Source organism: Podarcis erhardii (assembly GCF_964252035.2).
Source record: "Podarcis erhardii genome assembly, chromosome: 7".
In the NCBI taxonomy this organism is placed as follows: domain Eukaryota; kingdom Metazoa; phylum Chordata; class Lepidosauria; order Squamata; family Lacertidae; genus Podarcis; species Podarcis erhardii.
In genome coordinates this window covers 84,529,277-84,548,030 of record NC_138511.1, presented here as the reverse complement: position 1 = coordinate 84,548,030, position 18,754 = coordinate 84,529,277, and the positions used below count along the sequence as shown (strand labels likewise).

The window sequence follows — 18,754 nt, the reverse complement described above, 5'->3', positions numbered from 1 at the left end:
TATTTTCTGTTCTTTTTATTTTTTATTTTTATTTTTGGGTGTCCCATGATTTTTAGGAGTCGGTGTGTGGTTTTGTGTGCATGCAGAGTGCCCTCTGGTGGGAGCACACATTGTTCCTGTTACATCCTATTAGGCATTTCTCCCTCAGGAGGCCATCCTACAATAGGCCACTAAGCCTCTGAGACCTCCCTTTCCGCTGAGGCACGCTGCACTCAAATCTCTGTCACTGTCTGGCCATATTTGTATCCTGGCCGCCATCTTTCCTCGTAGCACTTCACAGGTACTTTGCAAAGAAAACAGAGGCCAGGAGCAAACTCCCATCCTAGTTTGCTTTAACATGCTCCACTCACATAGGTGCCCGCGCAAAAGTTACTGAGCTTTTTCTACTGCAAAATCTCCCCAAAATTGGGAAATACCAGACACCTGGCAGCCCTATATTATAAAAACCCACCATTGGGTTGCAGGAAAACTTCCTGTTATAGCAGAGGATACAGCCTAGGACCCACGGACCTACAGGACCGCCTCTCCTGGTATGCCCCGCGGAGGACCTTAAGGTCCACAAATGACAACACCTTGGAAGGTCCCAAGTCGCAAGGTGGTTAGATTGGTCTCAACTAGGGCCAGAGCCTTCTCAGTACTGGCCCCGACCTGGTGGAACGCTCTGTCACAAGAGACCAGGGCCCTGCGGGACTTGACATCTTTCCGCAGGGCCTGCAAGACTGAGCTTTTCCGCCTGGCCTTTGGTTTGGACTCAGTCTGACCCTTATGTTTCCCTCCCCTTACGGTTTTGATTTATGGGCTACTTTTAAAATGAGGCTGCTTTTTAAATGGCATTTTAACCTGTATTTTAAATTGAGGTTTTTGTTTGTTTTGTTTTCCCCCCTATTATGTTTCTATTGTGATTTTACTGGTGTTAGCCGCCCTGAGCCTGGCTCTGGCCAGGGAGGGTAGGGTATAAATAAATTAATTTATTATTATTATTATTATTATTATTATTATTATTATTATTATTAAATTGAAACACAGACAGGATGTGCCAAAGGTGTTGACATTTGGCCCTCCGGATGTTGCCAAACGACAACTCCCATCAGCCCCAACAGTGCCAGCAAAAACAAGCTCCCCACACCCAATTTCCTGGAACCCTTTCTCGCGTTTATAAACTTCTCCAGTGTTACCAGCTTGGACTCCCTCTATGAACTTCTGATCCACCTCGTGTTCCGTTGAAATGGTTCCCGGGGAAACGCCGACCCTTCCTTTTGGTTCCTCCCCAAGCCTTCCCCTCGAAGCTCATCCTTTCTCGCCTTCCTTCCTCGCAGGTGTGGTTCAAGAACCGCCGAGCCAAGTGCCGCCAGCAGCAGCAGCAGAGCAGCGGGCAAGCCAAAGCCCGGCCTGCCAAGAAGAAGACCTCTCCGGCCCGGGAGACCAGCTCTGAGACCAGCACCAACGGGCAGTACAGCCCTCCGCCGGCTGGCACCTCTGTGACGCCCAGTTCCAGCGCGAGTGCCACTGTCTCCATCTGGAGCCCAGCTTCTATCTCTCCAATCCCGGACCCCCTTTCCTCCTCCACCACCCCCTGCATGCAGCGCTCCACTGCCTACCCCATGACTTACACGCAGGCTCCCGGCTACACGCAGACCTACGCCGGTTCTACCTCCTACTTCAGCGGCCTTGACTGCAGCTCCTACCTGTCTCCCATGCACCCGCAGCTCTCCGCGCCGGGGGCCGCGCTGAGCCCCATCACTACCCCAACCATGGGCAGCCACCTGAGCCAGTCGCCGGCCTCCCTCTCCAGCCAGGGCTACGGCACGGCCGGCCTGGGGTTCAGCTCTGTCGATTGCCTAGACTACAAGGACCAGGCCGCCTCCTGGAAGCTCAACTTCAACGCCACCGACTGCTTGGATTACAAAGATCAGAGCTCCTGGAAGTTCCAGGTCTTGTGAAAGAATCTCCATCCTTCCTTCGCAGAGCAGCCTGGGACAACCTCTTCTGTGCAAGCTCGACATTGAGACCCCTGGCTGCTTCTCCTCTCCCCCTCTCCCCCCTTCTTCTTTCTTTAAGAGGAGGCGTTCTTCTCCTCGCCAGCATTGCACGTACTGTAGCATTGCATTGTTTTTGTGCACTGTTTTCGGAAACGCCGTCATCCGGCAACGAGGCAGATCCTTGTGGATGTTAGGAACTCGTGTACAGCCTTCGTTTCACACGCCCGGGCCTTGGACGTGTCATTTCTTTCGGATTCTTGGCCTGGACTCAGTGACTTGTCAGCTCATGAAACCCTCGCGACAACTGGGGTGGCATTTGGAACCTCTCTCCTGGAAGTAGACCGAGACTGGAAGTAACACCAGAAGATCAGAGGTTGTTGGAGTTTTCACCAGGCGTGTTAGATGACACGGCAGAGGCAAAAGTTTTCAAGAAGTTTTTAGAAGCCAGGTTGCTTTCTCTTTCTCAAATGATCTTTTAACGACGGCAACAGACTGGGTTAGCAGAAACAGGGGCAAGCATCAGCTCATAGTTTGGTCCATCCTTTTTCCTAATGGAAGCGAGCAATTCCAGCACCATTGACTTAAGCACATGCTCCTTATCCCTGATCATCAAGAGGTTTTCTTGCAGCCCATTCCCTCCTGCCTGAAGTGTAGTGCAAGAGCATTGCTCAAGTCGACACCAGCAAGCCAGCACTCTGGTTTGGGGTTTTTTGATTGTTTTGTTGTTTTCAGAGCCAGTTCAAGACATTTTGCCACCTGAGGACAAAGGAGAAGCTGGTGTCTCTCGTCCAATTTCAGCGTACAAAAGACAAGCAGACCAGCAGTCAAATCTTGCTTCGACACTGGCAGCTGGCTCCACTGCGCTTGAGAGCGGCAGGCTCAGCCTGCAGGACAGCCCTAAAAACACCTGCGGCTTTATCTACTCCCCACCCCTTAGCATTGGCTGCCTGAGTCAGCTGCTGCATTCTGTCTCATGGTAGGGCTGGCTCTTCTTCTTCTTTTTTCCCATGCTCTGTGCTTTATGGTGAGAGTATACCAACATCAGGCATCTGAAACCTTTCCCCCCCTGTTTCTGCTTTTGGGACTCCTCATTAACCTCTGATCCTCCCATTGCAGACAGTATTGCTCACTTCACATTCCTATGCATGTCTAGTCAGAAGTAATCAATCAGGTAGTTCAATAGATATTTTTTTTAAAAAAACAACTTTTGATAAACTAAAAAAAGTGCTCTAGTATTTAAAAAAAATACTTTTAATTCAATGAATTATAAAAGCTGCAGAGAACAATGGGTATCTTAGAAGAGGCATCTCTCCCCCTCTTACACACTGGAAGAGGAAATGTCTCTTCTCAGATGATAATAATAAATCATGATTTTTTAATTTATATCCCACCCCTCTGGCTGGGTTTCCCCAGCCACTCTGGGCGGCTTACAACATGTATAAAAACATGTATAAAAACACAACATTCAAACATTTAAAAAAACCAAAATATCCTATACAAGCAACAAACAAACCAATAATTGGAATAGAAATCAATAACAACAACAATTATAATAATAACAATAATAACAAACAGTTTACCCAACTGTTGTACACATGAACATCACCTAAAAAGCTAGGTGTGCTTTTTTGCTTCAGAACTACTGAAATTTGGTCAACAAATCAATTTGTTGACAAAAAACACTTTGTCTAGAATTTCTTTAACCAGGTGACAGCTGATTATTATTTTAAAAGCTTGCGTACGGGTAGCAGAGGAAGATATGTTGATTGTGCTTGGTAATGTTCCCAGGATCTCCTCTTACACAAAGGCAAGTTTCTAGTCCCTCTGGTTGTGGAGAAAGCTTGGGAACGACTCCCTTTCCATCCACACTTGAGCCTGCTCTACTTAAGGGGATGCCGTGTCCATCACAGAGAAAAGGACATCTCCCTTTCTGGCTAGACTGAGATCTAGCCTCATGGGACTTCCCCAAACATAAAGTCAAGGAGGTGGGTAGCAGATTCACCAATAGAAAGCAAACAGCTTAAACGTACGGCACTGCCTCTGCCGTAAATCCCATAGGACCTCACCTAGTTTGTTCCCGACAACCTAGGAAAAGCCATTTGTTCTGTAATGTAATAGCCCAGTTTTATGGAACTTCATTTCCACTTGATGTCAGACAGGTCCCCTCCCTGTTGAACTTCCCAAATACTTAAAAAAAATAAAAATTCCAGGAGAGTTTTAACTGACTTCTGATTTTTACATTCATCGAGGGTTTTTTGGTACACCGCTTAGAGACATTTGTGATTAAGCGGTTTGTAAATTATTATTATTATTAATAATAATAATGGCTGTTGCTGCTGCTCTGCTTCCTCATCTTAGCTCATCTCCGCATTTTACAAAAACAGATTATTATTTTTGTAGTTAGGAAAGTGCACTGGAGGGGTGAAAATGATTTAATGCAAAACCCCCGCAAGCAAATCGGGATTTCTGCTCCATGTCTCGTAACCATCCCCACAAACAGATCAGAACAATTGTTCGATAAAGACCAGGCCTAGTTAAAGCTCCGCATAAGCTTTGTGTGTGATTTGCTAATCAGGGCAAATGGCTAATAACTAGGCCTTCTGGGAGAGCTTGAAATCTTTCCTATCCCTTCCTGGACACCCCAGGATTTTAACCTGGGACCTTCTGGATGTGAGCAAAAATAGTCTACTACTGACCTGTGGGTGTATATATATTGCCTCAGTGAATTTTGTTTGATCCTTTCGCATTTTGGATAGCACCAAAACTCCTTTCAGTGCTCAGTTTTTTGTATCCTGTACAACATGAAATAGTTAACGCAGGATAAATTTTAACTGGAAGAGAGATGTGGGGTGAGGCTTAACTACTTTTCCAGCATCTGATTTCATCTGGGGTGGGGTGGGGAATATGAAGAGTTTAAACAGTTCAATAAGCATTTGTAAATAATATGATTACTCCCTTTCCCTTAAAAACAAAAATTGCATTAAGAAAACTGGGTTTTTAAATTTTAGAAAGTTCTATTTTGTAAATGATATTCAACATTTTTTTAGTCTAGGTTTCTTAGCTGTAATACCTTCTTTCTCTTTTTTTAAAAAAAAGAAACGACATCCTCTTGCTGTAGATGAGAAGCTTTCCCATGGAAGTTGTTCTGTCAGTAGTTTTCTCTATTTATTACTTAGTTTGTGATGAGCAATTTCCTGTACAGTTACCAAAACAAAACAAAAAAAGATTGTTGGTGGTTTTAAAAAAATATAAAATATTAAAATGTAAAAAAAACAACAAAATAGGTGAAAAGGAACAGTGGCTCTGTGTGGTTTTTGTTGTTGATGATGATTTCAGCTGCTACTTAAAACAATCAATTCTGCGAAATTAGGGTGATTGCTGGGGTCTGCAGGCTAGAATTGAAGATTTAGTGTGGTAGAATCCAGGATAGAGACAGGAGCCCTACGAGAGTTTAAAACAAACAGTTTCTGCAAATGCTTGGAAGTGGCATGTCAGAAAATTAGGTCAATAGATTCTACCCTATCTATATTCCCATACATTTTTCTGTCCATCTAATATTTTTTGGGGGGTGGGGGACTTAAAGGAGAATTTCTTGTTAAATGCATTTCAGAATAGTTTGCGGAACAAAAATAGAACCTTTCCTTTAAAAAAAAAAGCTACAGTTTTGGAGATAATTCTGATGATTTTGAGTGGTGTGCTTCCATCTCCAGGGATTCATTGGCAACCAAACTCCACATTGCATTGTGCTGAGAAAAAGCACCTGTTCATTCCTTCATGGCAGCCAGTAAAATGAGACTTAACAGAGCCAAAGGAAATGTTGGTTAGCGAAGAAGCATCCTCCCAGGTCTCTATGTGCGTACGCAGTTTTGAACACAGAATTTCAGTGCAGAATTTGAGGCTGGAGGCAGGTTTTTGTTTTTCCCAGAGAGCTGAAAGCACTCTAGAAGTGGGATGGCTGTTGGTAGTCTAAACAAACCTCCAATTTCTGTGTCTGGTTTGGAAGGTTTTGTATTTTTACAAGCTGCAAAATGTGTTTTGGCCAAAGTTCACAGTGGAGCAAAAGATTATAGCTGGAGTAGGTAAGCAATAGTTTTTAAAGAGAGTTTTAAAAGTCGCTTGAGAGAGAGGTTCTGCCTCTCGTGGTGCAGGCACACAATCAGTAATTTATGTCTGATCCAAAGGGTTTTTAAAGCATCTGGAACCTGCTGAACCTGTTTGCCAGAGCAGCCAACTTTCTTTCAAATCACCTTCCAATCTCTAACAAAGGGGGTCACGTCCCCAGCCCAGCCACCCCCAGCCTGGTTTCCTCCAGTTCATGGGTAGGCAAACTAAGGCCCGGGGGCCGGATCCGGCCGAATCGCCTTCTAAATCCAACCTGCGGACGGTCCAGGAATCGGCGTGTTTTCACATGTGTAGAATGTGTGCTTTTATTTAAAATGCATCTCTGGGTTATTTGTGGGGCATAGGAATTCGTTCATTATGATTATTTTTTCAAAATACAGTCCGGCCCCCCACAAGGTCTGAGGGACAGTGGACCGGCCCCCTGCTGAAAAAGTTTGCTGACCCCTGCTCCAGATGTTTCAGGCTGTGGCTTGGTGATGCAACACATCTGGAGAGCACCAGGTTGAGGAATGTTGCTCCAAGCTGAGTTCACACCATTAGAACGGATCCTGTCTCAAACCACTTCCTACTCTTTTTTAAAAAAAAATTATAGGCCACCAAGGGCAACTCCCATTCTATCATAAAAACATAATGGTTGGTTGTTTGGTTTTTTTAAAGGAGACTCTTAATCTCAGGGTTGTGGATTCGAGTCCCACGTTTTGCAAAAAGATTCCTGTATTATGGAGGGTTGCGCTAGATGACCCCCAGGGTGCCCTCCAACTATGATTCTATCTGTATATTAGTCAGAGCCTCTTGGATAGGATCATGCCACTGGATAGCTTTAGCATACAGTGGTAACTCGGGTTAAGTACTTAATTCGTTCCGGAGGTCTGTTCTTAACCTGAAACTCTTCTTAACCTGAAGCACCACTTTAGCTAATGGGGCCTCCCGCTGCCGCCGCTGCACGATTTCTGTTCTCATCCTGAAGCAAAGTTCTTAAGCTGAAGCACTATTTCTGGCTTAGTGGAGTCTGTAACCTGAAGCGTATGTAACCTGAGGTACCACTGCACTCAGGAATCAAAAGGTTTTGTGTCTCTTTTTTGTAGGAAATGCATACTTTTCTGGGCATTCAGCAATTCTCATTTTCTGCGTTCTGAGACGCCGGCAACAGTGCCAGCAGCAGTTATGAAGAAGGCCGGCTGAAACGAATAACGGAGGCTAATGTCACCACCTGCCAGCGGAGCTATATTTTGTCATGCAGCTCTCTTTTTCTTAGAAAAAAAGGCCATTCCAGAAAAACGAGGCTGCGGGCCCTTTCTCCATCCTTGGTTCCCTTTGCACGAGCTTCCAATTTTGGATGTTGGGTGCTCTTATCTGGCTTGGGTGTGCGATGCCCTAGCTTCCCAGAAAGTCTTCCTGTCGTCCGGACTCGGTAACCGACCCCAGTCCGCACTTGCCATTTGTTATTTTTGCTTATCTAATTTAGCAAATGCCCCAATCCTCTTAAGGCCGCTGCTCTCGCCCTCCCTCCCTCCACTCCCCACCTCCACCCCACTGCGCAGATTGGTAACTGAATTAGAAGGGATTATGGGACCCACTAAGGATGACAAATTGGTTCTTCGATGCTGGGTGACAGCTGCCCAGGGTGGCGCTGCCAGCCGAGTCGCCCTGGGTAACCTCCTTTAATTAAACAGGACTTGGGACCGTGCGCCGAGGGGAAGGCGGGGCTTAAAACAGGAAAGGTAGTTGGAGGACCATGGGGAAGACTGAAGCGGCCCCTTGGCCTAAATGCTCCTCGTGCAAAGTTGGGCGGAAGCAACTGGGCAGACTTTGCTGCGGTTTCTCGTAACCTTCATGTGACCCATTTCCGGTGAAAATCACGTTTTGAGTTGATATCTCTGGAGTTATTTTTATAATGGGCTTCTATACTAGAGGTGCTTTACTGAGGAGCATCAGTCGAAATTACAGGACTCCGCCCCGAGGAACATACAGTGAAAGAGGTGGTGCAGATGTTAGTATTGTACTGCTGGCTTCTTGCTCCCATAAACATCTATTCACATTAATAATAATAATTTATGCCCTGCCTTTCCCCCCAGCGGAACTCAAGGCAGCTTACAGATAAAAATGAGAACCACGGGAAACATATAATCATTAAAAACAGTTAAACAGTAATAGAATTTTAAACTCTACACACATATAAAATCTTGAGTGGTAGTATGATATCTGCAGACTCCGGGAAGATCATAATAATAACTGTAACAATAATAATGCTAATAATTAATTACCATGTGACCTTTCACCTTTCACTTGACATGCGAAGAGAATCGCTTTCTTTAAAAACAGAAGATAGTTGAAAAGATCTGTAGCGATTATGCTGTGATCTCAGTCACTGCATTTTGCTGTTTTAAGTGTGCACCTAGATTATTTTTCCTAACGGTCTTAATGAGCCTGCAGTTTGCCCTGTTGGGTTTGCATGTCACAGAAGAACAGAGTTTCTCTGTCCCTTATTCACACATGCAAACCAGGACGATGCTGGAATCAAGGAACGATAAGACTCCAGACGAGGGCAGCTTCTTTTTTAGGCCAAACAAAATGTCACAAAATAGGTTTCCGTATTTATTTTCTAAGGGTGGGTGTTAAGGGTGGGGGAGGAGGGGGAGAGAAATGCAGCAATTGTCTCAATCTTAAAATGGAGTGTTGGAAGAGGAGACCACAAACCTAAGCCCACTTAGATGGGAGCAAGCTCTGTGGAATTCAAGCAGCTATTACATTATTATTATTTGAAAATTCATCAAGGCGGCTTGCAGCATGTAAAACACAAAGAGTTCAGTCCACAAATATATATATATATATATATGATAATTTAAAATGTCAGCCGATGGTGGTTGGTTAAAAAGAAGATATTGTGAAGGCCTGACTGCACACTGCAGTTTCCAGATGATGTTTGGACTCTTAATCAATTAAGGTCACCCAGGTTCTGTCCAGGTTTCAGGTTATACCTAGGGATCGGGGTGGGATTACACAATGCCAGATTCCCCATTTTTAAAAAATTGAAATCTAGTATTTCTGAGTGGTCCAGTATGCCAAAGCAGAGAACAGCACACACTCTTTTTAATCTCAAACTACTTTCCAGTTGCACCCAATAACCTGGCCCTTTAAGAGCAGCCAGACTGAGAGAAATTTGGCTCTTCTTAATCATTTTTCTATTCTTGTTTCTGCTTGTCCCCTGACCTCAGACGGCCAAATCCAAAGGGGTGCGGGGAGGCGTCCGTAGCTTCAGTCATTATGGCTGAGCAAAGCAAATTGTTTTGCGGAACACAACTGTTTGTTGTTTTCGGTTTCTGAAAAACCTCCCTCTCGAAGATTGAGATGATAAATTGGCATGCAAAATTGCAATACAATTCAAATGGAAACCTGACCTCCTCCTGCACTTGTTTTTAAAGATATAAAATATAATCTCTCTGTGTGTGGCTCTTTCTCTCTCTCTCTCTCTCTCTGATATTGACATTTCAAGCTGTACATTTACAGCATCAATCTCCGCTTGAAATTCAAAAGGCGCAGCCTTTAAAAACATTACGAATTCCTTCCAGTAGCACCTTAAAGACCAACTAAGTCAGTTCTTGGTATGAGCTTTCGTGTGCATGCACACTTCTTCAGATACACTGTGTATCTGAAGAAGTGTGCATGCACACGAAAGCTCATACCAAGAACTGACTTAGTTGGTCTTTAAGGTGCTACTGGAAGGAATTTGTTTTGTTTTGACTATGGCAGACCAACACGGCTACCTATCTGTAACTTTAAAAACATTGCTCTTTACCATTAATGGATCGAAAGTACTAGTGAGGAGTTTATTCACATTCCTACATACAAGGCTGAATCTATCAAAATTCCCTCTTCCAATCTACTGTGAAAACTCAGGTGCCTTGTCGGGTCACGATTTCCTCACCCAGAGGAAAAGATTTGCTGGCGAAATGTCTGCACCGCCAGGCTGCTGTTAAATGCAGAGGAGCAGGGGCAGGAAAAAAGGTTGGCAACCTAAAACATAAACAAAATCACTGGATGAATTCCCACAGAAGCGGCAGCACAGGTGGGAGAAAAGACGGAGTCCTTCTACCTGGCTAGGACAGGTACAAAAGCCCCTTTTGTCTCTCACACCTGGAAAACCCTTGTGAGCTGAGCTGAACAGGAGAGAAGACTTATTGTTGTAGTCAAAAGATCTATTCAATCGCATCTCTTGCCAGATCGCCAGCCCACTAAGTCCTACCGCAAAATACTGAGCGCCCTGCCAACACACTCCTGTTTCCAGGAAACAAAAGGGGCCAGGTCACATGGGCACTTCCATCACGGCGGGGATTATGGCCCTAATGGATTTGAAATGTTCTAGGGCAGATTTAACGGTTAAGGGAAATAGATTCCCCTGCCCCCCTCTACCAATTAATATACATTAAACTAGCTGAAATAAATGTGCCTTTTGCCAAACGGGAGGAAAACAAAACAACACCACACACACACATCCTGAACTATTCTGTAAGAAGTACCGTATTTTTTGCTCTATAAGACTCACTTTATCCCTCCTAAAAAGTAAGGGGAAATGTGTGTGCGTCTTATGGAGTGAATGCAGGTTGTGCAGCTATCCCAGAAGCCAGAACAGCAAGAGGGATTGCTGTTCCCTCTTGCTGTTCTGGCTTCTGAGATTCAGAATATATTTTTTCTTGTTTTCCTCCTCCAAAAACTAGGTGCGTCTTGTGGTCTGGTGCGTCTTATAGAGCGAAAAATACGCGTAGGTTGATTTCCAAATTGAGAGGTTTGGGGGCTGCCTGGATCAAATGAATGCCGTTCCCTGTCAAATATTCCAGAACCTGATTTATTTGTTATTTCTTTATTGTTTCTATAGCCCACCTTTTCATCCAAGGAACTCAAGGGGGCCTACATAGTTTCCTCGCTTCTCATTTAATCCACAGAACAACCCTGTGAGGTAGGCTCAGAGGCATAGGTGTCAACTTTTCCCCTTTCTATTCGGAATAAGGGAATTTCCCTTACAAAAAGGGAAAAGTTGACAGCTACGCTCAGAGGAAGTGGCTGGCCCCCAATGTCGCCCAGCTGAGGGGGGTTCAGATCTGCAGGGCCCCACCATGCACTTGAAGCCCACCCAACACACAATCAAAGCACGTGACTTCCCCCAAATAATCCTGGGAATTGTAGTTTGTTCCTGGGAATTGTAGCTCCATGAGGGGAGAAGTCCTGGCTGGTGGCACGACCAGGAGTTTGCATCGTCTTAGGAAGAGAAAGAGGTGAGCGTTCAAACGAAGCTTTTAATGCATTAAAGCGCCTGGTACTTTTATTATGAGTGTTTTCTGCAGCATTTTCCTGACAGGATAAAATCTCAGCCGCAATGTATTTACTCCACTTTGTAGCAATACTTTGTGCATGGTCGTTAATTTCCATGGGTCTACTCTGAGCAAGACCGGCATGGGACACAAGATCCGTGAAAACAAAAGCATAGCTTAAAATCAAGAAAACAGCAGCGTGAAAGCAAAGGTTTCCGGGAATACAAATAAAACAGGACCCAGTCTTATGGGTCAGGGAGAGCCTAGATAAATAAGAGATGTATTTTCAAGACTTCTGAAGTAATGGGCGGTTGCTGCTTTCCATGCGGCAGAGGGAAGGGCCAGAAAGTCAGAGGCAGTACATTCTTCTGAATACAGTGGTACCTCAGGTTACATACGCTTCAGGTTACAGACTCCGCTAACCCAGAAATAGTACCTCGGGTTAAGAACTTTGCTTCAGGATGAGAACAGAAATCGTGCTGTGGCGCCACGGCAGCAGCAGGAGGCCCCATTAGCTAAAGTGGTGCTTCAGGTTAAGAACAGTTTCAGGTTAAGAATGGACCTCTGGAACGAATTAAGTACTTAACCCGAGGTACCACTGTACAGGTTTCCCACAGACATCTGATGCTAGAATAGAGAGAACAAGATGCTAGAATAGATGGGCCATTGAGCTGGTCCAGAAGGTTCTTCTGATGCAGTGCTCTTGAAGCATCTTCAACCACTCTAGAGAGGACTTGATTTCCAGAGCCCTCACCATCTTTTGTTAGGGTTGACAGCTCAGGAGTATCCCAGATCCAGAGATTCAGGGCCCAGACCTGAGACCTAGGGGGCGCAACGGAGACAGCCCCTGGAGACAGAGGTTAATTGGGAGAGAGCAGCAGAGGAGGGCAGGATCTCCACTTCACCCTGAGCAGGGGTGCCAACTTGAATAAAATATTGGGTAGGCTTAGGTAAGCCCCGGTCTGCATAACTGACCTCAAAACACGGCTCACATACATCATTTGAATGGCAAGGCCCTAAACTGGGGGGGGGCTGCCCCCTCAAATATTTTATGGAGAGGGACCTAGGAGATGGCTTCTATGACCCCATGTCTATGCTATAATTTGCAGCCAGCTTGTGCCCGGCTGAAACTTGCAAGCTACATACACACGTCTTTTCAAACAACAAAAACAACAACAATTTATTTATACCCCAGCCACTCTGGGCGGCTTCCAACAGAATATTAAAATATAATAACCTATTAAACATTAAAAGCTTCTCTAAACAGGGCTGCCTTCAGATGTCTTCTAAAAGTCTGGTAGTTGTTGTTCTCTTTGACATCTGGTGGGAGGGCGTTCCACAGGGAGGGCGCCACCACCGAGAAGGCCCTCTGCCTGGTTCCCTGTAACTTGGCTCCTCGCAGCGAAGGAACCGCCAGAAGGCCCTTGGCTCTGGACTTCAGTGTTCAGGAAGAACAATGGGGGTGGAGACGCTCCTTCAGGTAAATTGGACTGATATTATTATTATTATTATTATTATTATTATTACAAACATCACCATCATTACTGGCACCCTCACACACCTGGAGACACAAGCCCTCCATCTGCCCCCAGAAGGGGCCAGGCAAACTTAGTCCATCAATGCCCTTTTTTTTAAAAAAAGTGGTGCTATTAGATGGATTTTTAAAAAATTGCTCACATGCAAGTCAGGTTCCCTCACAACAGACCGCAACTTGCACAAACTTGAAGAAGGCTCTTTGTCCACTGGATTCTGATTTATTTCTGGGAAACGGGGAATCTCCGCTTGCCCAAACTAAGGCGGCCAGGGGCCAGCGAGAGATGGGTTTTGCCTCCGTTTTCAAGAAAGAATCCTCCGGAAAAACAATCTCTCAAAGGACCTGTTGATGGCATTTTACCATTGTACTGTGGAGAGTGTATTAACTTATGGTCTGTGTGTGTGGTTTGGGAGCTGCACGGCCAGGGGAAAAACAATGCTGTCCAGGGTTGTGAAGACTGCGGAGAGAATAACTGGGTGCACTCTTCCCACCTTGGATCAAATCTACGCTTCCAGGTGTCATAAGAAAGCTGCAGAGATAGCGCAGGATAGTGCACACCCCGGAAATGATCTCTTTCAGCTTCTGCCTTCTGGAAGAAGGTACAGGGTTATAAAGACTAGGACCAGCGGGACCAAGGAGAAGAGTCAGTGGAAGAAGATTGGAAAAAATTTAAAGTATATCTTCAAAAATATTGTAAAATTAAGGACTGTTAGAAAGATGTTGGAAAAAGAAAACTAGATGGTTTTGGTTGAAATGACATAAAGGACTAAGTAAAGACGAATTGATGAAATTGACGAAAAGAGAGGATGTTAAATTGTAATATGTTATGTTAAACTACTTAAATGAAAATAAGGTTGGAAGGATTTGCTGAAATAACGATCTGAATTAGAATACAAAATTGGGAGGTGAGAGGAGGTCAAGAAAATAAGTAGAGGAAGAAAGTTATGCAAAAGATTAATTAGTTTTTTCTATTTTTATTTTTCTCTTTTGGTGTTGTTATGTCTTTTTGTATTTTGTATTTTGTTTTTTGTTTTTTGTATTTTGTTTTTTGTTTTTTGTAATTTTCTTCTCTTCTTTTTGTTATTGTTAAATTTTGAATAAATATATTTATATACACAAAGACTAGGACCAGCTGCCTGAGAAACAGTTTCTATCCAAATGCGATTTTGGTTTTAAACACAGTGTAAGGTAGTATCTATGGGAGTATATTGTATTTAATTATGGGGTATCAGAGTTTTTAGGGGGCTAACCAGGCTGGGATAGCAGGCTTGTTGGTTTTTGAATGTCTGATGTAGATTTCTTTCAATTTCGTTCTGTATGGGACAATGACAATAAAGATTATCGTATCGTAAAAGGTGGGTTCCACAGCTTGTCGCTGGCAGAAAGGTTTTGAAGGAAGATGGGAGAGAGGGGGTTGGTAAGGGGTGGGGGAATGGGTCAGAAAATTTAATCTGCAAACCTGTCAGCAGGTTTTAAAGCAGAAAAGTAGACAGGCAGATTGGATGTTAATCTGCCTTGATCCCCCAGAGACAGATGGGCGGAGGAGCCGCCTGCAGAGGAGGAAGACCTTGCAAAGGTGAAGCCAGGAGGCGAACAGAAAACCGTCTGGCAGAGCCGGGGAGAGGAAGGCGAAGGAGAAAAGAGGGAGATGCTGGGGGGGGGGGCAGCCAGGGGAGCGGATGTGGGGAAAGAAGGTTAAGCTTGGTTTACTTTTTTCTCTCCCCCTAATGAACTGGATAAGTCGGGTAAGGGAATTGCAGGCTGCAGCCGGGCAAGACCCACACAAGTGGGGCTGCGTTTGTAGCAGGCCTGCCACCCTCCCTAGAAGAAACAAACCTCAATCCCATGAATTGTGGGAGTCTCAACTCAGATCGGTTAATGAACGGATTTCATATGCATGCGAATCAAAAACATACAGAGGAAATCATCTTCTCGCAATGTAGGATTCGAAGGCCCGTGCTGAGGTTATTAGGAAATCCCTCCTCTTATATTATCAGACAGGCACCATGGCCTCCGTTCTGTTTGCGGAACCTATTAAAGACCTTCAATTTTCCCCAAAACAATCCAAGACTTTCAATATACTAAACAGTTTCATTTATTGAATTAATTTTATAATGAAATGATTTTAGAATGTTGTATTATTTTATTGTTGTTAGCCACCCTGAGCCCGGCTTCGGCTGGGGAAGGCGGGATATAAAAATAAATAAATTTATTTATTTATTTATTTATTTATTTATTTATTTATTTATTTAAAAATTGTTTTGCACATGTATTTATCTTTTATCGATGTTTTGGTGTTGAGGTGTTTTCGCAGGAAGCGATTCACAGTTGGAAGTAAATAATTGGAACTGCGGGGAGCTCATAAGGTTGTTCGACCTACTCGGATCAGGCCCATTTCAAGTAATGGACACTGCTAACTTAGGTCTACTAATTTCAATGGGTCTATAACTTTTCTTTGGGTAAGCCCTCTTAGTGTAGACCATGGGTAGGCAAACTAAGGCCCAGGGGCCAGATCCAGCCCAATCGCCTTCTAAATCCAGCCTGCAGACGGTCTGGGAATCAGCGTGTTTTTACATGAGTAGAATGTGTGCTTTTATTTAAAATGCATCTCTGGGTTATTTGTGGGGCCTGCCTGGTGTTTTTACATGAGTAGAATGTGTGCTTTTATTTAAAATGCATCTCTGGGTTATTTGTGGGGCATAGGAATTCGTTCATTCCCCCCCCCCAAAAAAAATATAGTCTGGCCTCCCACAAGGTCTGAGGGACATGGACCGCCCCCCTACTGAAAAAGTTTGTTGACCCCTGGTGTAGACCCATTGAAATTAACGAGCCTAAAATAGTCTTGTTGGTGGCTTTCAGTGGGTCAGTTCTGGAGGTAATTAGTTTGTAGCCATCTAAATTCTACTCAGAGTGGAATTCTTGTAATGAACCAAATTAGTCACGACTATTAACTTCATTGCATACAAGATTACAACTTTTTGCCTGAATGTTTATAAAGACTTTTCAGCACTGATGCATCATTTATTTTCAAGGGTTGGGGGGGGGGGTTGGCCTTCCTTGCAATTTTTATATTGGTTTTCCACTGATACTGTACTCAGCAGCTGAATTTCTTTTACTATCTGTTTATATATTTTTATTGGGGATTTTTAATCTTAGCTGCTTTAAACATACAGGTGGGAAAGAGATGTCGAAAGACCAACAAATAAGTAAGGTGGTGTTTGCCATCTTGAGTCTGTGTAAGTAAATTAATAATAATAAAAAGTATGATGTTTGGCAAAGACTGTGTTAACTTTTTAGTTGAGCAAACAGTTTTTGATCGATTAATCCCTGAATCAACGTAACAATGAAATACTAATCAATAGCTAGGATAAGTACTCTGTAGAAACGGGAACCTCCAGTTGCAGTTTCATAATTACCTACAGTTTCACACACACTGAAAAAAACCTGCCAGTTTGCACTTGGCGCCTTAAGGTAAAAGGGTTAAAAAAAAACATAAGAAGAGTCTTTTACCTGGATCAGGCCCAAGGCCCATCATTCAATGTAGACTATATTGAGATAGGTTAGCTGCGAAAAACAGATACAGGGTGGATGTTGTCCTGCAAATTTTCATTCCAATAATTAATAAAGATCATTTTTCAATAAATCCTGTGGATTTTGCTGAGCTGGGGCATAGTAAGTCTGTTCCGTAAGTAAGGCAATTTCCCCAAAAAGATTAAACACAGAATTACAGTAATATTGTGGATCTTGCAGTTAAGAGAGTTCTGGGGCTGATAACAAGCTTGGTAACAGCTCTCCGCAATTGTTTGATGTCTTTCAAGGCTCATAGTCTTCCCCGGCCATCAGTGGAACAGAATGCTATTTATTTCATTTATTTATTACTTTCTCATCTCATCTTTTTCTCGAGTGAACTCGAGCTGGCATAGATGGTTCTCCATGTCCTCGCTGCTACAACCCTGTGAAGTAGGTTAGGCTGAGAGGAAGACTGGCCCAACGTCACCCAGTGAGATTTGTGGCCGACTGGGAACCCCTGTCTTCCAGGTCCTGCTGCGACACTAACCACTACACCACACTGCCTTATCAGACCACGGTTCCATCCAGCTCTGTACTGCCCACGCTGACTGGCAATGGCTCTGTCCAGAGTTTCAGATAGACCGTCTCAGCCCTACCTGGATATGCCGGGGATATGAACCTGGGACCTTCTGTGTGGAAAGCAGGTGCTCTTAGCTGCTGAGCTAAGTCCTTGTTTAAGCTCTTTTTAAAATTCCCAGTAAGATGCACTTGGAAGCAGAAGCTCTCTGTTGTCTGTACTGGGCTGCCTTGGCAGGACTTTAGGACAGGGGTCAGAAGGGGGCCGGTCCACTGTCCCTCAGACCTTGTGGGGGGCCAGACTATATTTTGAAAAAAAGAAAAGAACAAATTCTTATGCCCCACAAATAACCCAGAGATGCATTTTAAATAAAAGGACACATTCTACTCATGTAAAAACACACTGATTCCCAGACTGTCCGTGGGCCGGATTTAGAAGGCAATTGGACCAGATCCAGCCAACAGGCCTTAGTTTGCCTACCCATGCTTTAGGGCATGCGTCCTAAGCAGTGGCGTAGCGTGGGGGGTGCAGGGGGGGCCGGCCGCACCGGGCGCAACATCTGGGGGGGGCGCTCGCCGCCTCCGGAGTCGCCGAAGAGCCTCGGGCGCAGGCTGTAGCAGAGCCCCATGTCTTGCGGAACCGACGAGCTGTGCGCGCATCCGGGCTGAAGGCGTCCGGCAGGCGCATCCGGCAGGCGCGTCCGGGCAGCGGAGGGCGCACCAGGCAGCCCCTCCTCACAGCCCCGCCGCCGCTGCTGCTGCTGCAGCTGCTGGGCCATGTTGCATTTTCCTCGCCTCTCTGTCCTCCTCCGGGCAAGCGGCGTCGTTTGGGCGGCAGCGCCAGCGGCAACTCGCCTCAGATCACCTGACACGGACCCGCCACCGCCGCCGTGGCTACCTTACCGTAAATACCCCAGCCCAGGCAGCAGCAAGAAGAAGCTGGCAGCGGCGGCAGGTTAGGGGTTAGGGGCGCAAATTACTTGCCTTGCCCCGGGTGCTGACAACCCACGCTATGCCGCTGGTCCTAAGGAAGCCCCTTAGCAAAATAAGCAGGAGGGCTCCAGGCATCTAAAGAGGGGATGCCTCTATTGTCCAGACACATCATGTCCAGAATCCAACGTTGTCTAGCAGCACCATGGTTGGGCTGAAAATAATAATAATAATAATAATAATAATACAGTGGTACCTCTGGTTGCAAACGGGATCCATTCCGGAGGCCCATTTGCGATGTGAAAAGCCCGCAACCTGAAGTGCCGTATCTGTGCAGGTGCATGGCGCGATTTAGCGCTACCGCGCATGCGCAGGAGGTGAAACCCGGAAGTAACCCTTTCCGGTACTTCTGGGTCGCTGTGGGACGCAACCTGAAAAAACGTAACATGAAGCAAACATATTATTATTATTATTAAGGATTTCTCTTTTGTTATTTTAGTTGCTTATATTTACCTGTATTTATCTAAAGCAAAATAAAAGATTATTTTTTAAAAACAAACAAACATGAGGTATGACTGTAATAATAAATTTATACCCTGCCCATCTGGCTGGGTTTCCCCAGCCACTCTGGGCGGCTCCCAACAAAATATTAAAAACATGATAAAACGTCAAACATTAAGAATTTCCCTAAACAGGGCTGCCTTCAGATGTCTTCTAAAAGTCAGATAGCTGTTTATTTCCTTGACATCTGATGGGAGGGTGTTTCACAGGGCGGTTGCCACCACCGAGAAGGCCCT

The 18,754-nt window shown here is 44.8% G+C and overlaps 3 protein-coding genes across 4 annotated transcripts in view; 2 read left to right on the top strand and 1 right to left on the bottom strand.

Annotated features, from left to right (window-relative positions):
- Window positions 1-5,246, top strand: part of LOC309345969 (homeobox protein otx5) — a 62,326-nt gene extending 57,080 nt beyond the window's left edge. For both annotated transcript variants that reach the window (XM_081869502.1, XM_081869501.1), the window contains exon 6: window positions 1,317-5,246. In XM_081869502.1, coding sequence (XP_081725628.1) covers window positions 1,317-1,940 — 624 coding nt within the window. In that variant the 3' untranslated portion in view covers window positions 1,941-5,246. The remainder of the gene's footprint in view (window positions 1-1,316) is intronic.
- Window positions 1-16,738, bottom strand: part of LOC309345965 (gap junction delta-2 protein-like) — a 160,890-nt gene extending 144,152 nt beyond the window's left edge. Inside the window, exon 1 of the mRNA XM_081869492.1 lies at window positions 16,729-16,738. The gene's annotated coding sequence lies outside the window, so the exon portion shown is untranslated. The remainder of the gene's footprint in view (window positions 1-16,728) is intronic.
- Window positions 13,232-18,754, top strand: part of B3GNT8 (UDP-GlcNAc:betaGal beta-1,3-N-acetylglucosaminyltransferase 8) — a 106,401-nt gene continuing 100,878 nt past the window's right edge. Inside the window, exon 1 of the mRNA XM_081869198.1 lies at window positions 13,232-13,540. Within this exon, the coding sequence (XP_081725324.1) occupies window positions 13,290-13,540 (251 nt within the window). The 5' untranslated portion in view covers window positions 13,232-13,289. The remainder of the gene's footprint in view (window positions 13,541-18,754) is intronic.